The sequence below is a fragment of the Schistocerca nitens genome, chromosome 8 (genome assembly GCF_023898315.1).
Source record: "Schistocerca nitens isolate TAMUIC-IGC-003100 chromosome 8, iqSchNite1.1, whole genome shotgun sequence".
In the NCBI taxonomy this organism is placed as follows: domain Eukaryota; kingdom Metazoa; phylum Arthropoda; class Insecta; order Orthoptera; family Acrididae; genus Schistocerca; species Schistocerca nitens.
Window position 1 is genome coordinate 347,419,827 of NC_064621.1, and position 23,574 is coordinate 347,443,400.

Genomic DNA, 23,574 nt, shown 5'->3' on the forward strand with positions numbered 1-23,574 from the left:
TTTCTCCCACCACTCTTCCCTGCTCCCTCCCGTCCCATGTGGGCATACAGAGTGATAGAGTCGGTCAGTCAGTCAGTCAGTCAGTCAGTCAGTCTCTCTCTCTCTCTCTCTCTCTCTGTCTGTTTGTTTTCCTCCCTCCCTCCCTCCATTCAACTTCCTCTTCTTCTTTTACCCTCCCCCATTTGCCCCCTCTCTCTCCCTTCTTCAGGAGTAGACTACATGCTGGTACTGGGTTTCACTGTTTCCCTTCATCCATAACACACACAAACTCAACACTACAGTGTAAACATACTCCTCAGAGTTGTAAAAATTGAAATTACTGATTTGCCAGTGGCAACATACTTACAATCACTGTTCAGCCTTCTAGACGGGCATAACTACCACCAAATTATCAATTACGATGAATGGGCACACGCAGAGGCTGTATACTGTCAACTCACAATATCCTGTTCCAGAGCATGCTCTACAACGTGACATTTGTGACCTTGGTGCCCGTTTCACCACACATGCCATCTGGATTCTTCCCTCAGATACGAGTTTCTCTGAACTCCGCAGGTGGGAACTAGCCCTACAACATGTCCCTGGTTCTCGCCACCCACCTGGCCTTAATCTACATTAATTTCTTCCATCTCAGCATTTCTTCACTGTAACTACTCTTTCCTATGCTCCATTTTAGTTTTCTAAATCTTTCATTGTCTTTGCCGTCTGTTTTTCACTGACAACCCCCCCCCCCCCTCCCCCAACCTCTGTTACGTACAATGCACTTAGCTTTTCACTCTTCTTATTAACTCATGCATGATGTTTAAGCAGTAATCTCTGTCTGTAATCTCTGTCTTCCATTTTTAATCTCTCAAGTTTTCAAATCTAATCCGATGCAATCGCTAACAATCAGTCTTTCCTTCTCACCCCATATGGTAAGTCTCCCCTGACCCACAGTTCTTGGCGACTTTGTCGAAATCTATACCCTTTTCCTAGACCTCTTCAGTCCTCCTCCACACCTCTTCCTTCCCCTTCAACCCTTCTGCCTGAAGAAGGAGCCACTGGCTCTGAAAACTTGCTAATTACAATCGTCTTATTTGTTTGTTCTGCCGCTGGTTGGTGAGTAGATTTTTATTTATCAAATTAAATAATTTTATAAATTTTTCAGAACTTTGTAGTTCATAGTTTGTTATGTATCTCAAGAACTATGATGCAAATGTAATGTAGGCATGATTCTGAAGATTGTTTATCCCATACTCTTAAAACTTGCTTGCACAGTTAATCATATTCTGAGAAACTAACGCATACTCCATTACAAACATCCAGTAATGAAAAGTCCTTCTTGCTGGGATATGAAGAAAGGAAGGTAGGTTTAGAGTTTCACACCCTACCAAGACAGAGTGCCAAGTCCAGCTGGAGAAGGTTGAGGAAATAATCTGATTGAGATATTGTTTGATAAATTACCTTGTGTCCACCTGAAATGATACAGGGAAATTGTGGCACACCTAAAATACAAAGGACAGATGGGGAAATGTGTGCCACATGACCTGGTTATGAGAAGGGTCAGAGAGGACCGAACAATGGCATAAGGAACAGTGCCTGCCACATGCAGCATTTCTCTGTCTTCATAAAGAATATCTGTATCAAGCATCATACATAAAGACTAAGTTTACTTCTGTGAGAACTATCTGAAACAATACAAATAATGACAAATACCACATGTTCCATGCCTGCTGGTCATAGTTCACAGTTATTTAAAAGGTAGAGTTTTTACACAAATTTTACATTTCAAGAGGACAAAGATTTTAATACAAGTTTCACGTGCAGTATTCTTGCATCCATGCTAATCTCTGTACTTTGTGATATATAATGAGCCAAGGCATATATATGACGTAACGTAACTGTCAGTGTTAAGTAGTACTGTAGAACATGATTTCCTATTAGCGAAAAGCCTGATACCATGTGTATTTGTTTTTTACACTTTCATTAATTTACCAACAAAAGATGCTTCATTTTACCTTGCTGAACTATATTCAGTGTCTTCTGTGTGATTTATATTTATTTTGTGACAATTCTAGTACTTATAACATTGAACATTTTGTTAATAGTTGTACGTTATTAAAAGGAACTCACCGTTTCAATAGCTTTCAAATAAACTTTATAGGAATAATGAAAAAGTTATTTCTGAAATTGTTTATACAGAAATGTAAAGAATGACATAAAATACTTGTAGTAATAATAATTTTGGAATGTTTTACATGTAAAATTACCAATACAAATAAGTATTTTGCAACTGATAAACCCTTATGAATTTTAATGGTTATTTTTTGATATTTATAAATTGTATTTATGAATTGCTGTATTTTAAAACATTACAATTGAGGTTTAATAACTCAAACACTACAAAAAGTTAATAATTATTTGTAAATTAACCTAATTAGTTATATTTGAATTTGTTTACAATGAAATATTCCTATGCATCATTAAAATTTTTGTAAGCAGCTCACACACATGTAACTTTGTGGCAGTATTTGATTGGCAGAATTTTATGAGCTCAGTATCGTTAATATGGTACAGTTTAGACTGGAATTTGCAAAAGTTGATGCATGAGGTGTCGTGCTTGTTACTATATCTTGCAGCAGGAAAAAATAAAAGAAATGTAATGAGAAAAGTGTGTCACATTATTAATATATAATAACAGCCATGGACCAGTTTATCCTACATTGATATTAAGTATAACACATTTTTATTAATATTCTAACAACATGCAGTTCTTAATATTTTGTTTTTGTGAGGATCCCACAGTCTCTAAATGCTTGATAAGAGAAAGCAAGGTCTGTAGTAGGCTATAATGTAGATGAGCCTTATTTAAATCATGTGATTAGCTGATTTCAATGACTTATTTTCAAGCACCTCACATTAACATACCACCTTACTATGCAAAATTCCTAGTTATATGAGTAATATTACATATTACAAGTAATTCTCAAATCATTTTTCACCGCATGTAAAAAATGGGCGTTACATTCCACCCTTACATTACTAACTTTATTCATCATATTGTGGACTTTGCTCCAGGTACTCCACACTTAGCAAAGTTCGTCTAGAATTGTGACATTAATGTGAATCCATTCATAATGTAAGGATGGAATATAACATCTGTGTTTTACATGCAGTGAAAAATAATTTGGCAATTATGACACGTAGTCCGTAATATTACACTTTTAAGTAGGAGTTTTGCACAGTCAGGTAGTATGTTAATGTGAAGTGCTTGAAAATGACAAGCCATTGAAATAGGCTACTTGCACGATTTAAATAAAGGTTGTCTACATTACAGCCTACTACAGACCACCTTTCTTCAATTGAATGTCCATTTCACTGTTGGAACTTAGTTATGTTTTAGGTTATCTTGCCATGAAAATCACCTGCTAAATTAATTCTAATATTAAATTTTTTGTAATCAAAGATTAAATAGGAATACGTTGAAACGGGCTGATAACTTTTGTACCCAATGGTCAGGAGATATTTCTGGATGACACAGGAGCTCACCAGTTGTTGTTGAACAGTGAACTCTATGTGATTTATGGCACTGTAATTCACCTATACGCCATTTTCTGTTATCAATGGCAACCATCTGTGATCCCTGTTATCAATACATTGTTCTTCATGGCAGTTGAGGTGATCATGCTGCATGTTTAGCTCTGTGGTATCTGTTTATTCTAGTTCTTGAATGACCTTAGGCTGTATCATTGACAGAGAATCAAAGTTACGGTTATGGGAAAATGTACTTAAGAATCTCTTGCACTGTGCACACCCAACTTCTGTCACCATAACAACCAGTACAATGTCTGATAGTATGTCAGTCATATGATACACCAAACTATTAATTTTCTGTTGCTAGAAGAGCACCATATCTCTCAAAAACAGTAATGAAGGCCTTGTTCTAATAGGGTAGGCTATACCTGTGATGGAACTGGACCAGCATATGTTGCTTACTGTCAAAGGCAGGTCTTGTACCTGAGCCTTCCACACTGATATGACTCATATGACCATGGACTGGGCATGAGTGTGGGTGTGGCAGTAGAACAGACTACGAAACTTCAAGAATTTGATAGGCAGCAGAGATAGAAATGACTGTAATTCAATGATAGGTAGTCAAGCACTGGAGAAGGTGGTGCTTAAGTAGTTCCAGTCTGGATATGTAGTGGGTAATGCAGATGGTTTGTGGGAGTGACAGAAAGATTAGGGATGCGTGTGTATATGACATGGCAAGTCTGTTGTGGAACATGTTTGAAAGACACTGCCAGTCCCTATGAAGGCCATCATCAGCATCATGGGAAACGGACTGCTGGTCACTGAAGATGCACCATTCATGCATAGCCAGATCATATGAAAGTTAGTCTTTAGTGTGGAAAGGTCTCATAAGGGTAAACATTTGCAAACATTAATACATTTCTCAATTTACTATTTATATTTTTTATTTGCCTCTAAAACTTACTGGTCCAACTTTTGAAACATATGTTGTAAAAGAGATGTCTGTGAAACACACTGTGCTTTTTATCATACAGACTGTAAAGTTGATCAAACTGTCTTAAGGTTCCAGTATTTCTTACTCATGATATTCACGCAGCACAGGAAAGAATACTTACGAATTTATGGAAATGAATCAGAGATTGTTCCAGGAAGAGAAAAGTGCTCAGTATGGTTTTACCACCCTGCAGTCTGGTTTAGGAAACTGAATTTCTACACGATCTCAATAGTGTTTTACAGTAGTAACTTATTTTACACTTAATCTTGGGATTTGATTTACCTCTCCACTGCCTCTCCTGCTATAGGTTGTGCCTGCCAAGCACGAAGCACTGGAACACCTGCATACACTGGGACGACAGTGGCTTCGCGATACCCCAAATCTACAAGGAGTGCTGTATCGGTGCTCAGTGTACAGAGAGCTGCTAACTGTGATGGTAGAAACAACAGCGAGGCCACCTGTGCCACACAGCGCAAACATGATTCATTAACAATGAAGATGCCAAGACAAGCTGAAAGTGGAAACAAGGGAAGTAGATTCATTACAATGAAATAAATGTGGGGAAACATTACTTCGCTGCTTACCCCTTAACTACTATGGACACAGACAGGAACATAGTTACTATAGAGGGGTCTCTTGGACCAGCTTTTTATGTTTTATAGATAAAACCAATGTTTTGCTGCTGAATATATATTTTCATGACTGTCAATCATTGCACTTCTTAGAAATAGTCTTTGTGGAAATTTGAATGTTTTTGAACAACACAGGATTTTAAACATTTAGACAAATAAAACACAGCAAAACTTGCAGTATGTTTTTAATTTGTGTGTTAAAAAAAACAGTAGATAGTTCTCTGCCCACTCACAGATTATCATCAAAGAGATAATATTTCATTTTCACAAAATAACTAGTTGGAAAAACACACTTCACTTATGAGAAATTGGATGCAAAGTCAGTTTTGAGTTTACTGCTCACTGTTTCAAAGTAGAATGACTATTGCACTCCATAATTCAATAATGGAAAACTTTTGCCACATTTTATTTTTAAAAACCAAGTACAAACTAATCATGAGTTCCTGAATCATATTTCAGTCACTTTCATCTTGCATGCATTTCACACTGACCTTGCTAGAACACTCCAAACAAATCGGAACGCCACACTGTTGAAAGGGAAATATTGTTTTACTCTTCAGATGAGTTCTGTTTTTAACTGTTCTTTTTGTGTCTGCGACTTATCTTGGAAGTGAAGTATTCTTCTGACGGTGTCACGCAATTCTTGTGGCAAGCATTCTATAGAAAGTCTAAGCTTCATATGAGGCTCAGCAAGACCTCTAGCTAGAGTCTTCCTGAAGATCAATCTTGTCATTACTTCTGCCTTTGGATAAGCTTGACATACCACGTAAGGATCTACACCACAAGCAACATCCACTAATGTGAAGAACATGATCAAAGGCCCTCTTCTCATCTGGCAGCTTGATGAATAAGCTGCACACCCTTGATCGAGAGTGTTCACACCATCTTTTGTCGTATTATAAAACATGATGATCTTAGTTTTTCCTGATTCAGGATCACTGTTTACTGCATGGTGCATAGTAGAGATCTGTATTGTAGCTTTTGATTTCTTGGGTACAAAGGAATCTAGTGTAATGTCTTCTGTAGATAGGTAAACAGTTGTCTTCACACCTCGTTTATTATTAGATAGAAACTGCTGTGGTATCTCCTTTTTATTTCTTTTCAGCATACCGACATATGTGAGGCCTCTTTTCGAAAGTTCATTGACTAGTTCTACTGATGATTACCAGTTGTCACCTGTGGTATTTCTCCGTGTATTTATATTAGGTTTCACCAATCGAAGAACAGCCTATGTGGGAACACTGTGGCCTTTCTCATAGTCTAAAGACACATGACCACCGCTGCCTCTTCGAAAATAAATGTATGCATTTTACAAGTAATCTGTATATTATACCAGTCAAGCACCAAATTTTCACGCCTTTTTTTGCCGGTTTGTTTGACATACACACTCTAAACCCACACCTTCCATGGAAAGGTACAAGCATTTCATTGACACAAACTGTTGCACCTACAGAGTAGCACAGTTAACTGCTTTCGATGAAATGCCGAAAGATGTGTGAAATTGCTGGTGACTTGTCTACTTCCTTTCTCTCCTCCTGATCATCTGGGTTATCAAATCGTAATGCATATAATAAAAACAGAAATTTTTCTTTACTAACAGCGCAGCTGAAAACATTTCTGCCTGACCCATCAGTTGCAAATAAGCTTAAACCAATTCGTTTCCCAATTGAAAATGGCTGAATACATCAACAGATCAATCAGTGCAATAGACCAATCAGTGCCTTCCAATCAATGACATCAACATCTTGTACATAGGATAAGTGATCATTTGTGTACTGTGCTCTAAGCTTTGATATCTTCAGATTTGTCCCTAGAATGATTTCATCTAGAATATCATGGGTAAAGAACAGTTTCTATATCTCCAAAACAGCAGTGTTTTCTTTGAGACATTTCACTGTCTGTCACAGTCTAGGAAGCTGCAAGACAATATCTGTTGCTTTGTTCTTACATTAGCTGGTGGCTGCTGTTTTCTCCAGCAAAAACATCTGATCTTACTGAGGTAGTAAGCTTCCGCATTGTCATTAGCTGTCATATCTTCATCACTTTCTGTTTCCTGTTCTGAATTAGAAAGATAGATTGATTGATTGACTGATTAATCGGGAGGGGGGGGGGACTAAATGGTGAGGTCATCAGTCCCGCGATTCCAAAGTTACACATGGAAGAGTGGGGGTCCACAAAAGTGGACACATCCAATCACAGGAAGTTAAAACACAAACAGTAGAAGGTATGAAAGGATAGCACAAATCTAAAAACTAGGAAAACAGAGTGGCCTTTGGAAGGGGGAGTGGTCATGGGTCCCAAACTGAGAAAGCTTGGAGAGAGGCCCCAACCATAAGCACCTTGCCCCTGCTCGGGGAGTAAAGCAAAACCTTACATCAGAACATAAAAACACTTTCATGGAGGAAACCGAGAACCAGTTCAACCATCCATGAATCCTCTGCTAATATTAAATTTAAGGAATCTGGAAGACTATACTTAGTAGGAAGGGCCAAAAGAAGGGGACATTCCACCAACATATTAGATACCGTCAGTCTGGCTCCACAACCACATTATGGGGGTGGTTCAGTATGCAAGAGGAAACAATGAATGAGCCTTGTACGACAAATGCTTGGAGGTATAAAACAGTGGACTCCTTCCGACAGGAGTGGAAGGAAGAATGCTGAACTGCAGTAGACTCCTTGATTGTGTGGAATTTTTTTACTGAGAGCTGTAGCACAGCAGATGCCATTTCACTTTTGGGCACAGAGATTTGAGATACGTCCACATATCTGCAGCTGGGATCATGAAGGAAATGGTGCATTAGTATCTGCTTCTCTAGCCAAACAGTCAACCAGTTCATTCCATGGAATCCCACATGACTTGGGATCCAGAGAAAGACAACTGAGCAGGTGACATGGACAAGGGCAGAGAGAAGGTCTTGGATAGCAGAGACCAAAGGGTGATGACAGTAGCATCGGTTGACAGCCTGCAGGCTGCTCACTGAGTCTGTACATATCAAAACACTGTGGAGGGAGGCCTGAGAAAGAAAATGGAGGGCCCCATTGATGGCTAGTAACTCTGCTGTAAACACACTACATGATCCCAGCAATAAATGCTGGTCTAAGCCAGAGGGAGACATGAAAGTGTATCCCGCCTTATCTATCGTCTTAGAACCATCAGTGTAGAAGATGGTGGCACCCTGGAACTCTGCAAGGATGGGCCGTACAAGATGCCGCAAAACAATAGGGGCAACAGACTTTAGGACTCTGGAATAGGTTGGTCCTAATCCGTAGTCTAGACGCCATCCAAGTAGGAGGAGGGGGTGGGGGGTGGGGGAATACACGGAGTGCATTCCAGTGACTGGAGGTGGAGATTGACAGGATTGTCAGGGAATCAGCTAATGGCTATTGTGTAAGAAACCAGGAGTTAGCTCTGTCATATTTGTAGAGGAGGAATCCCCACTTCTGCGAGGAGACTGTCAATGGGACCAGTGTGGAAGCTACCAATGCCCAGACACAACCCATAACGTTGAACAGGGTTGATTATTTTCAGAGTGGAAGGAGCCACTGGGCCATAAACCTGACTACCATAATCTAATCTGGACAAGACCAGAGCACAGTAAAGATGGAGAAGAGTAGCACACTCTGCACCCCAAGATGTGTGGGCCAGGAGGCAGAGAGCATTAAGCTTCCGCAAGCATGTAGTCTTCAGATGGTGAATATGAGGCAACCATGTCAGCTTTTCATCAAAAACAAGGCCCAAGAAAGGGGACTGTACTACAACATCGAGAGGCTTGTCACCTAAATAAAATTCTGGATTGGGGTGTACTGTGGGTCAACGACAAAAATGCATAATCAATGTTTTGGAGGGAGGAAACTGGAAGCCATGGAAGACGGCCTATGCACATAGGATAGTGCCTTGGAGCTGGTGCTCAGCAGATGCTACTGAATGGGAGCTGCAACAGATGCAAAACTCGCTGACATACAACCCTGGGATACCACAAGGCCAACAGAAGTTACAAGCCCATTGATGGCTATGAAGAAGACACTGACACTTAACACAGAACCCTGTGGGATACTGTTCACCTGAATCCGAGGGGCGCTGAACGAAGTGCCAACTCAAACTCAGAAGAGCCAGTGAGATAAAAACTTGTGGATAATAACTGGAAGGGGGCCTCAAAAGCCCCAATCATGAAGGGTAACTAAAATATGATGGTGCCAAGCCATGTTGTATGCCTTATGTAGATCAAAGAAGAATGCGACAAGGTGCCGGCAGTTAGAAAAAGTCTGTCGGATAGCTGTTTCCAATCTGAGTAAATGGTCAGTTGAAGATCATCCTTCCTGGAAGCCACGCTGATGTGGGACAACAGGGCCTGAGATTTGAGTATCCAACATAATCGGATGCTAACCATCCTCTCAAGATGTTTACAAAGTACATTTGTCAGGCTAATAGGACTGTAGGTGTTGAGAGATGTTAGGTTCCTCCTGGGCTTATGGATAAATATACTGTCTCGGCATTGTGACAGTAAAGCACCCATGAACCAAAAGAGGTTGAAGACACTGAGTACATATTGCCTCTGCGTAAAGTCCAAGTGTTGGATCATCTGGTTGTGAATGGAATCCAGACATGGGGCAGTATCATATGAAGAGGTAAAAGCCTGCAAAAATTACCATTCAGTGAAGCATTCATTATAGGGTTCAGCATGGTGGTGATTGAAACAGAGGGGGGTCTGTTCAACTCAGTATTTCTGCTGGAGAAAGGTAGCGGGATAGGAAGAGGATGCTGATGCCATCACAAATTGTGTCAGATGGTGATCTGATCTGCAAGGACCAATGGATCAGTGCACAGAGCACCTTGGAGGCTCAATGGATCAGTGCACAGAGCACCTTGGAGGCTAAGAACCTGGATAGTTAACTGTTGCTGGTAGTCCAGAAGGCCACAGAGCTGGGACCAAACCTGCGAGGAAGGGGCATGTGTCCCCTGGCAGGAAACAAATCACTCCCAGCATTCCTTTTTACTCTGCTTAATAAGGTAATGAGCCTTAGCACAGAGACACTTAAAACCGAGGGACCGATGACCATAGCAGTCTGGTCCCTTTAATCCCACAAACCAACCACCAACTTAAAAGCGAGGAGGTTGCTTTGTGAAGAGTGTCTTTTAAATCGCTGCAGTGCCTGTTAGTGGTCCTGGACAGCAACTGCTATGTCTGTGGTACTGATTGACGAGTGGGGGACGTGGTTAGGGGGACAGCAGTGCCAGCAGCAGGAAGAACAGCGGCAAAGACGCCCTGCGTGACCACATCAACGCAATTCGAGAGAGAAATGTCGAAGTGCACAACAGATGTATATAAAAGCCAAATGGCCCTGCGGAATGCCCAATGTGGGGGCCTGTCTGCCTGGTGGTGGCAGGGGAATGATAGAATCACCGAAAACTGGTCACTCTCACAAAGATCATCATGGGGTGCCCAATGCAGGGAAGTCATGAGAGGAGAACCGTCACTGAGGAGACACAAATCAGCCAGTAATAAGCTGGTCAATTAGGAGACCTCTACCTGTTGTAGCGGCACTCCCTCACAAGGGATGGTGTGCATTGAAGTCATTGAGGAGGAGGAATTGGGGCGGAAGTTGCTGCAATAAGCTAGAAAGTTCAACATAAGGAAGTGGCCTACCTGGAGGGAGGTAGACATTGCAAATGGTGATTGCCGGAGTCATTTGCACTCTACCCATTCCAGGTTGGTACAAAGGGGGATCCAGTCACTTTTGACAATGAAGCACCCCCCCCCCCCCCACCCCCCAAAGATGCTATCCTGTGGCCAACACAGTTCCGACAGAATGCCCGAAAACGATGAAATGGTGAAGAGTGGTAATCACAGAAGTGCATTTCTTGAATAGCAAGACAGAATGCAGAATGGAAGGAAACAAGGGGTTGTATTTCCAGTAGGTGATGACAGCGTCTGTTGCAATTCCACTGGCTTATCATGTGGCAAGAGTCGAGGTTAGACATAAAGAAGCCAAGACGTGATCATGTCACTCTGTCAGCTGTTGTCACCAACAAGGATGGGGTGACCAAGGATGGGGTGACATCCGTAAATAAGATGTCAGACTCAGGTTGCGAGGGGGAGATGGCACCTCGGGGGGCACTGAGGAAGCCTTGTCCTGGGACTTATGTTTCTTCTCCTTCTTCTCCTCCTCCTCCTCTTTTGGAGGTAGAGGAGGGCAGGGGACTGAGGGAGTATAGGCTTCTGCAAGCTCCAAAACTGAAAGAGAGTGAGCAAAATTGGGGCGCTCAGATGGTGCGTCTCATGGCAGAATTGTGGTAGTAGGCCTCCAGCCTGAGAGACACCGGTGAGAGGGGTCTCTGGTGGGAACCCCATTACCGGCAGGTGCAGAAGTGGGACACTACTTCGGCCGGGAAGGGTGAGCAGCTCCTGGAGGGGAGATCGTTTAATCTGCCGAGGAGGGGGAGGGGAGAGGGGAACGGGGCTGGGGTAAGGATGAAGTAGGAGGAGAAGGATGTAACAGAAGCAAAAGTTGAAGAAAGTGACACCGGATGGGGTCTCTCATGTTTTTGGCAAGCCTCAGCATAAGACAGGCGATCCAGGGACTCGTAATCTTTGATCTTTTCTTCTCTCTTGTAGGCTGGGCAATCTGGTGAGCGAAGGGAGTGGTGATCATGACAACTGACACACACACGTGGCGGAACACAGGGACTTCCCTGATGGTGTGGGTGCCCACAGTCACCACACAGAGGGTCCGCCATACAGTGGGAAGATATATGCCCAAAAAGCAAGCACCAAAAGCACCTCATGGGCGATGGGACATACAGCTTCATGTCATATCTGTAGCAAATAACCTCGACCTTCTCTGGGAGGGTATCCCATCAAAAGTCAGAATGAAGGCACAGATATTGATGTCTTTGCGACCCTTCTGCACATGTTGAACAAAATTAACATTGCGTGGTTCCAGATTAGCCCAGAGCGTCATCGTTTTGCAGGATGAGGTCCATATGAAAAATCACTTCCTGGATCATATGTAAAGATTGGTTAGGGGTAATAGACACTGGGACATTGGCAAGACCATTAAAACACGAGAACTGCAGATTAGGTGGCAGAAGAAGTTTTAATCAACAGGAGCCCAACTGCATCTTGCTGAGAGACTCCACTTCATCAAATCTGTCCTCAATATCCTCCAAATAAAAAATGGCTTTGTGGCAGTAAATGTGCCCCATCTGTACTAGCACAGACGAGTTAGTGGGGAAAATGTTTCATCCCAAGACTGCGAGCCTGGCCCTCCTCCCATGGTGTAACCAGGGAAGGGAAGGCTGGCGGATCATATGAAGCAGCATTCAATGATTCATCATCATTCAAAGAGACACCTGTTTGAGGTTTTTGTAGCTTCATGCACTTCAAGCACAAAGTATCTGTCCTGATACTACCCCCTCCTATCAGGGGCTCTTCCCACAGGAACCACCGAGCCACAGCAAGGGCTGCCTGGAACGGCGACTGTTGCCCGGAGTTCCAATCCTCCAGGAAGACAAACAACCACTCCTTGGCATACATGGGGAGGAAACAGCTCAGCTATCAGTAGTGTGATCCCTGTGTTGTCAGGGGGCTCAGCCAGATGGGTACATAATCACAACATGGACTGGCTACACATGCTGGCGAACTAGTGGGGTCCAGGGGGCTAGGGCAGAGAAGGAACACAAGGGAAGGATGGGGGGAGAGGAATCCACACCATAGATGGTACGGAGAGAGTTCTTCCTCAAATGGCTCACACTAAAAACAGAAAATTTACAAGTGGAGGTCAAGCCTCCAGCGTGGACCTAAACGGCAAAAGACAACAGGCAGGAGGAACAAACACTGCAAGCAATATAGGGAACCAGATGGATAGCCAGGTCGACATAAATCAGAACACCAAGTGAGGGGAAGGAGGGGGCAGAGGGGAAGGAGCGAGGATAGGGAGGGTGGGGCAGGGTGAAGGAAATGCAGCCAAGGAAGGATGAATGGGCTGCAATAGCTCGGGGCCCCATGTGTGCCACACACAAATTCACGAAAGAACCGTGAGCCTCCAGGAGGGAGGGAGAGAGGTGCTCTGAATTAGTGTCATGATCACTAATGATCTTGAAATCAGGGTCGTTATCACAGCAATCAAAGTCTTCATGTGAGGATTCACTAAGATTTTCTTTAACATTCACATCTCTCTTACGTAAAATACGTTCCACAAAAGGTCCAGTTCTCTGTGCCATGGAGAAATGGTGGCATTGAACAAAACAATGACACACAAACGCTATGGTACATCTGTAAGGCCTCTCAAGATCCATAAACAAGAAAAAGAGCAGCAATAATGCAAGAGTTCTGGCATGTGTAGCTTGTCAACCAATAGGAATGCACACATTATAGTCCATTTCACTTCACACGGTTGTGCGAAATATCATGAGACAAAAAATCGTAGTGGTGTGAGAGTTGGTCCACAGCAGTGAAGGGTTAACAAACAGCAGTAAACAAAGAAACAAACAAAAGGTGGCACAAAGTCTGGCTATTGGAATGAGAACTTTATATGAGTAGAATGTTGCTCCTATCCTTGCCATGTAGCAATAAAACACTTTCTCCATTTACATTCTGCTGATATTCATTTTGAAACTACTGTATGTCATAACACTAGCAAGATTTTTCGTGTGTGCGCGTTTGTGTGTGTGTGTGTGTGTGTGTGTGTGTGTGTGTGTGTGTGAGAGAGAGAGAGAGAGAGAGAGAGAGAGAGAGAGAGAGAGAGAGACTCACATCGAAATGCCGGAAGAAGACCTTAGCCAAAGTATCTCGAAAACTTGTTGGGCACAAGAGAGATTCAACGATTACTACACGCCGATCCTTCGGGCTCACCAACAGCTTCCTACAACAGAAAAAATGTAATAGACATAAATTATTTTTGTCCATTTTAGTTGTGAGGTCTGTTCAAAAAATTCCAGAACTTTGTCCACAAAATTTTTCTACGCTTACCTTTTACTTATTGTGCATGGTCTCCTTCGAAATACTCTCCTCCACAATTGTTACATTGCTCCCAATGCCATTTACACTTCTAGAATCAGTCCTGGTATGCCTCTTGCTGGATCACATAATGTGCTGTCTGTGAATTTTCTTTTATCTCGTCTATCATTGCAGATTTTGATGCTTTCAATGGGGTTTTCACCTTTGGAAATAAAAGAAAGTCCACAGGGACCAGGTCTCGAGAGTATGGAGGATGAGGCAGCACAGTGATTTCATTTCTTGTGCAATAATCATGCACCAACACAGATTAATGAGCGGGTGCATTATCATGGTGCAAACGCCATGAATTGTCTTGCCATGTTTCAGGCTGGCTCCTTCTCACATTTTCTTGCAGGCATCACAACACATCCTGATAGTACCACTGATTAACAGTTTGTTACTGTACTACAAATTAATGATGAACTAATCTTTCAAAGTCAAAGAAAACTATCAGCCTTGCTTTGACATTTGACATGACCAGCTTTTTTTGGTCTTGGGGAACCTTTCCTGACCTACTGTGAAGGCTGAACCTTGGTCTCAACATCATAACCATATACCAACATCTCATCACCAGTTATGATTCTCTTCAGGAACATCTCGTTCTCATTTGTGGGATCTAAACACTCTTCACAGATTACGAGATGAGTGTCTTTTTGGTCTTGATTCATGAGCCTTGGGATGAACATGGCAGCAACAAGATGCATTCCAAGATGCTGTGTCAGGATTTCATGACATGATCCAACTGAAATGTTACAGTCTTCTGCAAAAGAATCTCTCAGACAGTCAGTCTTCAATTGGCATGCACAATTTCATTCACATTCCTGACATGAGCATCGTTGACAGACTTCGAAGGGCATCCTGAATGAGGGTCATCTTTAACTTCCATCGAGAATTTTTAAACTTTGTGAACCATTTGTAACACCGAGTATGGCTTATGCATTCATCGCTGTAGGCTTCCTGCATCATCCAGTGTGTCTCTGTAAAGGTGTTCTTGCATTTAACGCAAAATTTAAATCAAACACGTTGCTCCTCTAACTCTGCCATCTCAAAATTCACAAACTGTGTGTGACAACTTTCTACTCAATGCACCACTGAATAATAGCTAATACACATTCAACAATGAAACTTCTGGAAGTTACACATTACACACAGGCATGTGCAGGGATGCCAACTGCATTTCGCCCCGATACACCACTGGTGCGAAATTATGAATGTTCTGGAATTTTTTGAACAGACCTTGTACATTATGACAGGTCAAAATGCTTACCAGAAACAACAGAGACAAAAAACCTGCTACATCACAGTCTATCCAAACAGAGTAACTAAAAGCAATGCAGTAATGACAAATTCAGATGGACACATGGACTTCATTATTATTGGTACATCACCAACAATAAAATCTTACTACAAAAGGATGTATACAAACAAAAGACCAGCATATTAAATACTACAGCTCAAATGTCTTTAAATAAATATTTACTATGACTACTGCACTGAAATTGGATATATACAAAAACTTGAGCCACAAGTAATACATTTCAGCTATCTTTGGACTATAGACACCATTGCATCAAAAGAAAAATTCACTTGAGACGCACCAACGAGATAGAGTTGCTGATCATCACTTACCTTCAGGAGGCAAAATTCCAGTTACACTGTCAAACATATTTACAACTTGACAACTATTTCTAGCTTTCAAAATTTATAGTTTCTACCTCAGGTTGGAAAAAAAGGATACACTGGGTAAGGTAAGAAAGTAAGACAAGTCACTCAAGACCCCAAGATGAGGGGAAACACCTTGTTATAAACTACATTAAAAGATTTCTTTAGAATTGCTGTACATCATTAGACTACTATTAAGGAAATGTCTTCCAGTAGAAGGTGGACAGTAATAATCATCTTAGGTTTATATTTTTTAAATGATAAATATCTACTCATTATACTGTTTTCCACGTTCTCTTTTATGAATATAATCATCTTATGAACATACACAGAATACAAAATCAGTAAATTAAAATTTAATAAAGCAGGCTCAACATGATTGACATTTGTTCACATTATTAATTATTCATGGTCTACGTCAATACTGAGGAAGTCAGCACTTCGTTGTTGATTTCTGTGTGCATGTAAAATGCAGTCTTGCAGCAACCTGACTACAGTGAGCATGTTCCTGCAGATGGGAATTGTCTCTACAACATATCCTGTGCTTCCACAATAAGCCTGATCTAGACCACCTCTAATTGGTTCCCACTGCCTTACCTTAACTTCTCTCTTTTCTCTTGTGTCCACACCTTTCCTTCCCAAACAAGATTGTGCGCTGTCTTCTCCCACTAGTCTTCGTAGCCCCCCCCCCCCCCCCCCCCCGAAGGCTTACCTCCTCCTTCACCTATCTCTCCTCGCCCACCCCCACCCCTTCGCCCCAACCCTCAGTTTGCCCATCTCCCCTTCCTACATATCTTTTTGCTGCACCCTCTGTACTCTTTTCATCTTGGTGTGCAGCTGCACAGTCATTTGTCCAAAGACCTGCCTCTCACGCTACCCCTTCCTCAAGCCCCTCTCTACCTTATCTCCACCCCCACCAGCTCAAGCAACTGCATTCAATAATCAAGCATCAATAATTAGTCTTGCCATGGCATTTTGTGACTGGACTGAGGACTTTTTGGTCGGGAGGACACAGCATGTTATCTTGAATGGATAGTCATTATCAGATGTAGAAATAACTGAGTGTGCCCACGGGAAGTGTGTATTGGGACAGTTTCTGTTCATTTTGTATATTAATGACCTTGCAGACAATATCAACACTAAAATCAGGCTTTTTGCAGATGATGCAGTTATCTATAATGAAGTACTATCTGAGAGCAGCTGCATAAATATTCAGTCAAATCTTGATAAGATTACAACATGGTACAGAGATTGACAACTTGCTCTAAATGTTCAGAAATGTAAAATATAGAACTTCACAAAAAGAAAAAAACGTAGTGTCCTATGACTGTAACATCAATGAATCACTGTTGGAATTGGCCAACTCATACAAATAACTGGGTGTAACACTTTGTAGGGACATGAAATGGAATGACCACACAGGTTCAGTCATGGGTAAAGCAGGTCGTAGACTTTGGTTTATTAGTAGAATGCTTGGGAACTGCAATCGGTCTACAAAAGAGATTGCCTACAAATCACTCACATGACCCAGCCTAGAATACTGCTGAAGTGTGTGGGACCCGTACAAATAGGACTAACATGGGATATTGAATGTATACAGAGAAGGGCAGCATGAATGGTCACAGGTTCATTTAATCCATGGGAGTGTCACAGAGATACTGAAGGAACTGAAATGGCAGAAGTAAAATATCCTGAGAAAGTCTATCAACAAAGTTTTAAGAACTGGCTTTAAATGATTACTCTAGGGATATATTACAGCCCTCTACATATTGCTCACACAGGGATCATGAGGATAAGATTAGAATAATTACTGCATGCACAGAGGCACTCAAACAATCATTAGATTTGGGTGTCTGTTGTGGTTGTGTGTGTGAATGTGTGTAGTTTTGCAAGAAAAAGAGCTAGCGCTCAAAACTTACGGTGAATGCCATTTCCTGTTCCATGTTTCTGTGCTCCACACATTGATCTGGTATAAGTGAGTGATCACCTTTCTTTTATTTTACATACTCATATCTTCTTGAGCCTGAATACCCTACCAATGTACAGCTGTCCATGCCAAATTTCAATCACTTACTGAAGGTGCAAGTGGATCAATCCATACAAGATTTATTTTAGGACTGGAGGTGTTACAGCTGTAGAAAGGAAGGAAGGAAGGAAGAAAAGTTAGGGTTTAACGTCCCATCCACAATGATGTCATTAGAGATGGAGTGCAAGCTCTGATTATTTCAATGAAGGAAAAGGAACTCCACAGAGACCTTTTAAAGGGAACATCCCAGAATTTGCTTGGGGCGATTTGGGGAAATCATGGAAAACCTAAATCTGAATGGTCAGATGTGGATTTGAGCCATTTTCTTCCCAAATGCAAGTTCAATGTGCTAACCATTGTGCCACCTCACTTTCTCTTATGCCTACATGTTGTATTAATAAGCAAATGTTTCACCTAATTTATTCACAGATGTAGCTGATATGCTCTTTCCATGTAAGATGTTCAACCGTAACAATACCTAAAATTGGTTTATCACTTTTTTCACCTAAAGAAAAAGCAATTCAGCATGTTTCCATGGATTATAATTCATCGAAAACTTCATCACAACTGATCTATTCATACAAGTAGTATCTGGATCAGTCCTGGCAAAGTGTGACTCATGAGATATTTTTCTCCAGTGAGCACTTCCGTCTCCAACTTTACTCACATGGTGTCATCACAATCTAGCCACAGCCTGTGGTTTGCTTTAGCAACAACTGAGTGAGGCCGCATCTTTCCCACAAGGCATAGGCTTTTGCATCTTCACTCTCTGCCTGACTTTACTGAGACATCATTGGTTTGTTAGTCAAGTTGCTCTTGGTGTATTGTTCAGATTTTTTCTCCTTAACATTGCGCTATTACTCAGGTTGTCATTTTGGTTATTACTTCTGGCTGTTATTCTGGTTATTACTGTGGCTATTTCTATATTACAATGCTGAAGAATGTCAAAAGCAAACAATTTTTGTACACAATTCCTAGGAAACCACATTTCTCTTAGCTTCGTAAAGTGGACATTACTCTCATGACTATCAATGTGCTTTAGTGTTCCGGAGGGAGGGAGGGAGGGAGGGAGGGAGGGAGGGATGCATGAACCATCAAGTCTTAACAAAACAGTTTTATTGTATCATATGTGGTATCCTTAAAGTTAGCAAAGGGTCATAAATGGCAAATGCATTTGGGTACAATGATGTCACTGAACATTTTACAACAGCTGCTTTGTCATGTAACACTGTAAAAAGTCTATTTCTTGGTATGGGACATAGAATAAACAATTTAATGGCAAGTGCCACTGCTGGTGGGATAGAAAGCATACATAGTGCTGCAGTAGGATCAGGGAAGGGGATAGGCTGAAGGCTGCACCCAGCACGTTAGAGGAATGAAGTATAACTTGCAGGGAGAGTTCCTGCCTGCAGAATTCAGAAATGTTAGTGTTGATGGGAAGAATCCAGATGGCACAGGCAGTGAAGAAATCACTGGAGTTAAGCACATCAAGTCGAGCAGCACGCTCAGCAACTGTGCAGTCCAGCTGTCTATTGACCACTAGCCAGTCATGCAGACAGACAGCTTGTTAGCTATCACACATGGTAGAATGTGGCACAGTGATTGGAGCTAAATTGGTAGAGCACGTGGTTGCTTCCACAGGTGGGCTAAGAGATGCCTGTGCAGGACTGGAGTAGGTGTTAGTGGAATGATGTATTAGTCTTGCATCAAAGGCTATTGCAAGGATTGAGCTGTAAGGCAAGGGGTTGGAAGCAGGGGTGGAATAAGGGTGGGCAAGGATATAGCATAGGTTGGGTGGGCAGTGGAATACTACTATGGGAGGCATGGGAAGGGCAATTCTCATCTGAGGGCATGATGAGATGTGAAATCTGTTTCCTGGACAGGATGGGGAGGGCAATTTGGTCTGAAGGCCTCAGTGAGATCCTCGGCACAAGTGAAGGGCGGCAGCATATCATTACAAATGCAATGACCCCATGCTGCTAAGTTTATTGGCTGTGTTGCAGATCTGTTTAGGTTCTGGGACCTGTAGGGTGGATGTGGGGGTGGAGGGAGGAAGATATGGTTTCTGAGACTATAGTAAATGCAGTACATCTGCACGGCAGAGTTTGACAGCTATGTGTGTACACGAGGGAAGTGTGGAATCGGTAGCAGCAGCCCAAGTAGAGATATTAGTGGTGATGTGGACAGACGTACTGATGTAGCCATGCTTGCAGTGGAGATCGACATCAAGGAAGGAGGCTTGCTGGGCTGAGGAGGACCGGGTGAAGTGAATGGGGAAAACGTTGTGTGGTTCTCGAGGAATGTGGATACTGTCCTCACCCTCAGTCCAGATCATGAAGTCATCAATGAATCTGAACCCGCAGAGGGGTTTGAGATTCTGATTGATTAGGAAGGATTCCTCTAGATGGGCAATGGATAGGTTAGAAATTAGTGCCATGAGGGTGCACACAGATTAGTTTGTAGTGACACCTTTAAAGAAGTAATTTGGGATGAGGATATCTTGGATAAGGAGACCACGAAGGAGGCTGGAATCAGTCAAGAGTTGGGAAAGGTGTAGGTAGTGTTCTCAGAAACAAGACCACAGACATTGAGAGGGAGGGGGCACTGACAGCGATGAGCAGGATGCTGGGCATTGACAGTAATGAGCAGGGTGTTAAAGGAAATGCAACTTATACAGTGGGGTAGGTTATGGGTAATAGGCTGAAGGTGTCGGTCCACAAGGGCAGAGATTCAGTCTATGGGGGCAGGGCACAGTAACATGCCACAATGAGTCATCCTGGGTGGGTGGGTTTATGTGCTTTGGAAGCTATTAATTGCTGGGGGTCATGGGCATGAAGAGGGAGTTAAGTCAAGTGAGAGGTTGTGGGATGGATCTAGGGGTTTGAGAAGAGACTGAAGATACTGCTGGATCTTTAAATGGAAATCCCGGTGGTTCATAGCCAAAGCAATGGAAAATGTTTAGGCAGGTAGGTTCAAATGGCTCTGAGCACTATGGGACTCAACTGCTGAGGTCATTAGTCTTAGGCAGGTAGGATTATAAGGTGGGTGCAGTAGGGCAGAAGGGTGCAGCTCAACACAGTCACTTCAATTAATTATCTGAGCATAACATTGCAAAGTGATATGAAATAGAATGAGCATACCATGTTGATAGTAGGGAAGGTGAATGCTCAACTTCGTTTTATTGGGATAATTTTGGTAAAGTGTAGCGGATTCATAAAGGAGATGGCAAACAGAACACTAACACAACCTATTCTTTAGTACTACGCGAGTGTTTGGAATTCCCACAAAGTCAAATTAAAGGTAAACATTAAAGCAATTCAGAGACGGGCTGCTTGATTTGATACCAGTAGGTTCAATCAGCATGCGAGTATTGTGGAGATGCTTCATGAACTGAAATGGGAATCCCTGGAGGGAAGCTGACACTCTTTCCGCAATTGCACAAATATAGATAATTGGGATCTGAGGCCAACTGTAAAAAGATTCTACTGCCGCCAACGTACATTTCACATAGGGCCCATGAAGATAAGATATGAGAAATTAGGGCTTTTACAGGGGCTTTTAGACAGTTGTTTTTCCCTTGCTCTATTTGTGAGGGAACAGGAGAGGAAATGACTAGTAGTGGTACCAGGTAACCTCCACCATGCACTGTACTGTGGTTTATGGAATATGTATGTAGACATAGATCAGTTTTTATGTGGTGGATTGTGATTGATACAGTGTGTTGATACACTGAAACATGTCTTCTCCTGCAAGCTCTTTGCTTGCCATATTTTGGAAGAAGGTAGCATGGACCAAAACAAGAAAAAGATGTCCAATAAACATGGATTCTGAAATGCATAACTGAACAGCTACGAGAACTTCTTCAACAGAAGAGATGTGTTTCACAGTACCACATGCATTTTAGAACCATGTTTACAAGACATTTTTTCCTTGTTTTGTTGCAAGGAACCCAAAGTTTGTGAAAGTATTTTGGAAACACCCTGTATATGTCAATTCTCTATTGAATGAGTATTACAGAATTATTTGCTTTAATCAAAAGCATTAAGAACAGAAGAACAATAATGGTTTGAATGTAACTTAATTTGTGCAATGGAGAGGTTGCTATTTACAACTTTACCTGAAGTACAGATGGTGTATAAACTCCACAAGCAAATCGTAAAGCTTATCATCCTGCAGGTGATCAAATATCTTAACCCTGGACTTGTTTTCTGGAAGTGCAGCTTCTGTTCGTATAAAACCCCTTGGTGCTGCTTCACCTGTGAATCCATACCTGAAGAGCAACAAAGAAACTTTATGCATGTTCATGCTGTAACAATGTTTTGGTCTTACAAAATCTAAATAGAAATGCCATTAGTGAGGGGGGGGGGGGGGGGGAGGGGGAGGGAAGTGAAAGCAATAGGTTTAAATATCCTTCTTAAAATCCTATCTTATTTTCTGATGAACATCTATACACAAAGCCAAATTGTTAATATTGCACATGTATTAATGAATTTACTAGATTAGTAAGTAACATGGTACAACACTGACAGAACGATGACATCATAAACATAGTGTAGATTTCAGAATGAGATTTTCACTCTGCAGCGGAGTGTGCGCTGATATGAAACTTCCTGGCAGATTAAAACTGTGTGCCCGACCGAGACTCGAACTCGGGGCCTTTGCCTTTCGCGGGCAAGTGCTCTACCACTGAGCTACCGAAGCGCAACTCACGACCAGTACTCACAGCTTTACTTCTGCCAGTACCTCGTCTCCTACCTTCCAAACTTTACAGAAGCTCTCCTGCGGACCTTGCAGAACTAGCACTCCTGAAAGAAAGGATATTGCGGAGACATGGCTTAGCCACAGCCTGGGGGATGTTTCCAGAATGAGATTTTCACTCTGCAGCGGAGTGTGCGCTGTGAGTACCGGTCGTGAGTCGTGCTTCGGTAGCTCAGTGGTAGAGCACTTGCCCGCGAAAGGCAAAGGCCCCGAGTTCGAGTCTCGGTCGGGCACACAGTTTTAATCTGCCAGGAAGTTTCATATCAGCGCACACTCCGCTGCAGAGTGAAAATCTCATTCTGGAAACATCCCCCAGGTTGTGGCTAAGCCATGTCTCCGCAATATCCTTTCTTTCAGGAGTGCTAGTTCTGCAAGGTCCGCAGGAGAGCTTCTGTAAAGTTTGGAAGGTAGGAGACGAGGTACTGGCAGAAGTAAAGCTGTGAGTACCGGTCGTGAGTCGTGCTTCGGTAGCTCAGTGGTAGAGCACTTGCCCGCGAAAGGCAAAGGCCCCGAGTTCGAGTCTCGGTCGGGCACACAGTTTTAATCTGCCAGGAAGTTTCATATCAGCGCACACTCCGCTGCAGAGTGAAAATCTCATTCTGGAAACATCCCCCAGGCTGTGGCTAAGCCATGTCTCCGCAATATCCTTTCTTTCAGGAGTGCTAGTTCTGCAAGGTCCGCAGGAGAGCTTCTGTAAAGTTTGGAAGGTAGGAGACGAGGTACTGGCAAAAGTAAAGCTGTGAGTACCGGTCGTGAGTCGTGCTTCGGTAGCTCAGTGGTAGAGCACTTGCCCGCGAAAGGCAAAGGCCCCGAGTTCGAGTCTCGGTCGGGCACACAGTTTTAATCTGCCAGGAAGTTTCATAGTGTAGATTTGAGTCTCCAGAAATGACCAATGGATGATGTCACTAAAAATTTCAAAAAAAATCAACAAACTCATGGGACCTTCATGGAGACAGGGTTTTATGAACGGGGATATTATTGTTTGCATCAT

At 42.4% G+C, this 23,574-nt stretch overlaps 1 protein-coding gene across 1 annotated transcript in view; it reads right to left on the reverse strand.

Moving 5' to 3' along the window:
- LOC126199097 (actin-related protein 10) overlaps positions 1-23,574 on the reverse strand; it is a 51,961-nt gene that overhangs the window by 20,609 nt on the left and 7,778 nt on the right. Inside the window, exons 2-4 of the mRNA XM_049935847.1 lie at positions 21,943-22,095; positions 13,895-14,003; positions 4,790-4,965 (exon numbers count right to left, since the gene is read on the reverse strand). Of these exons, the coding sequence (XP_049791804.1) occupies positions 4,790-4,965; positions 13,895-14,003; positions 21,943-22,095 (438 nt within the window). The remainder of the gene's footprint in view (positions 1-4,789; positions 4,966-13,894; positions 14,004-21,942; positions 22,096-23,574) is intronic.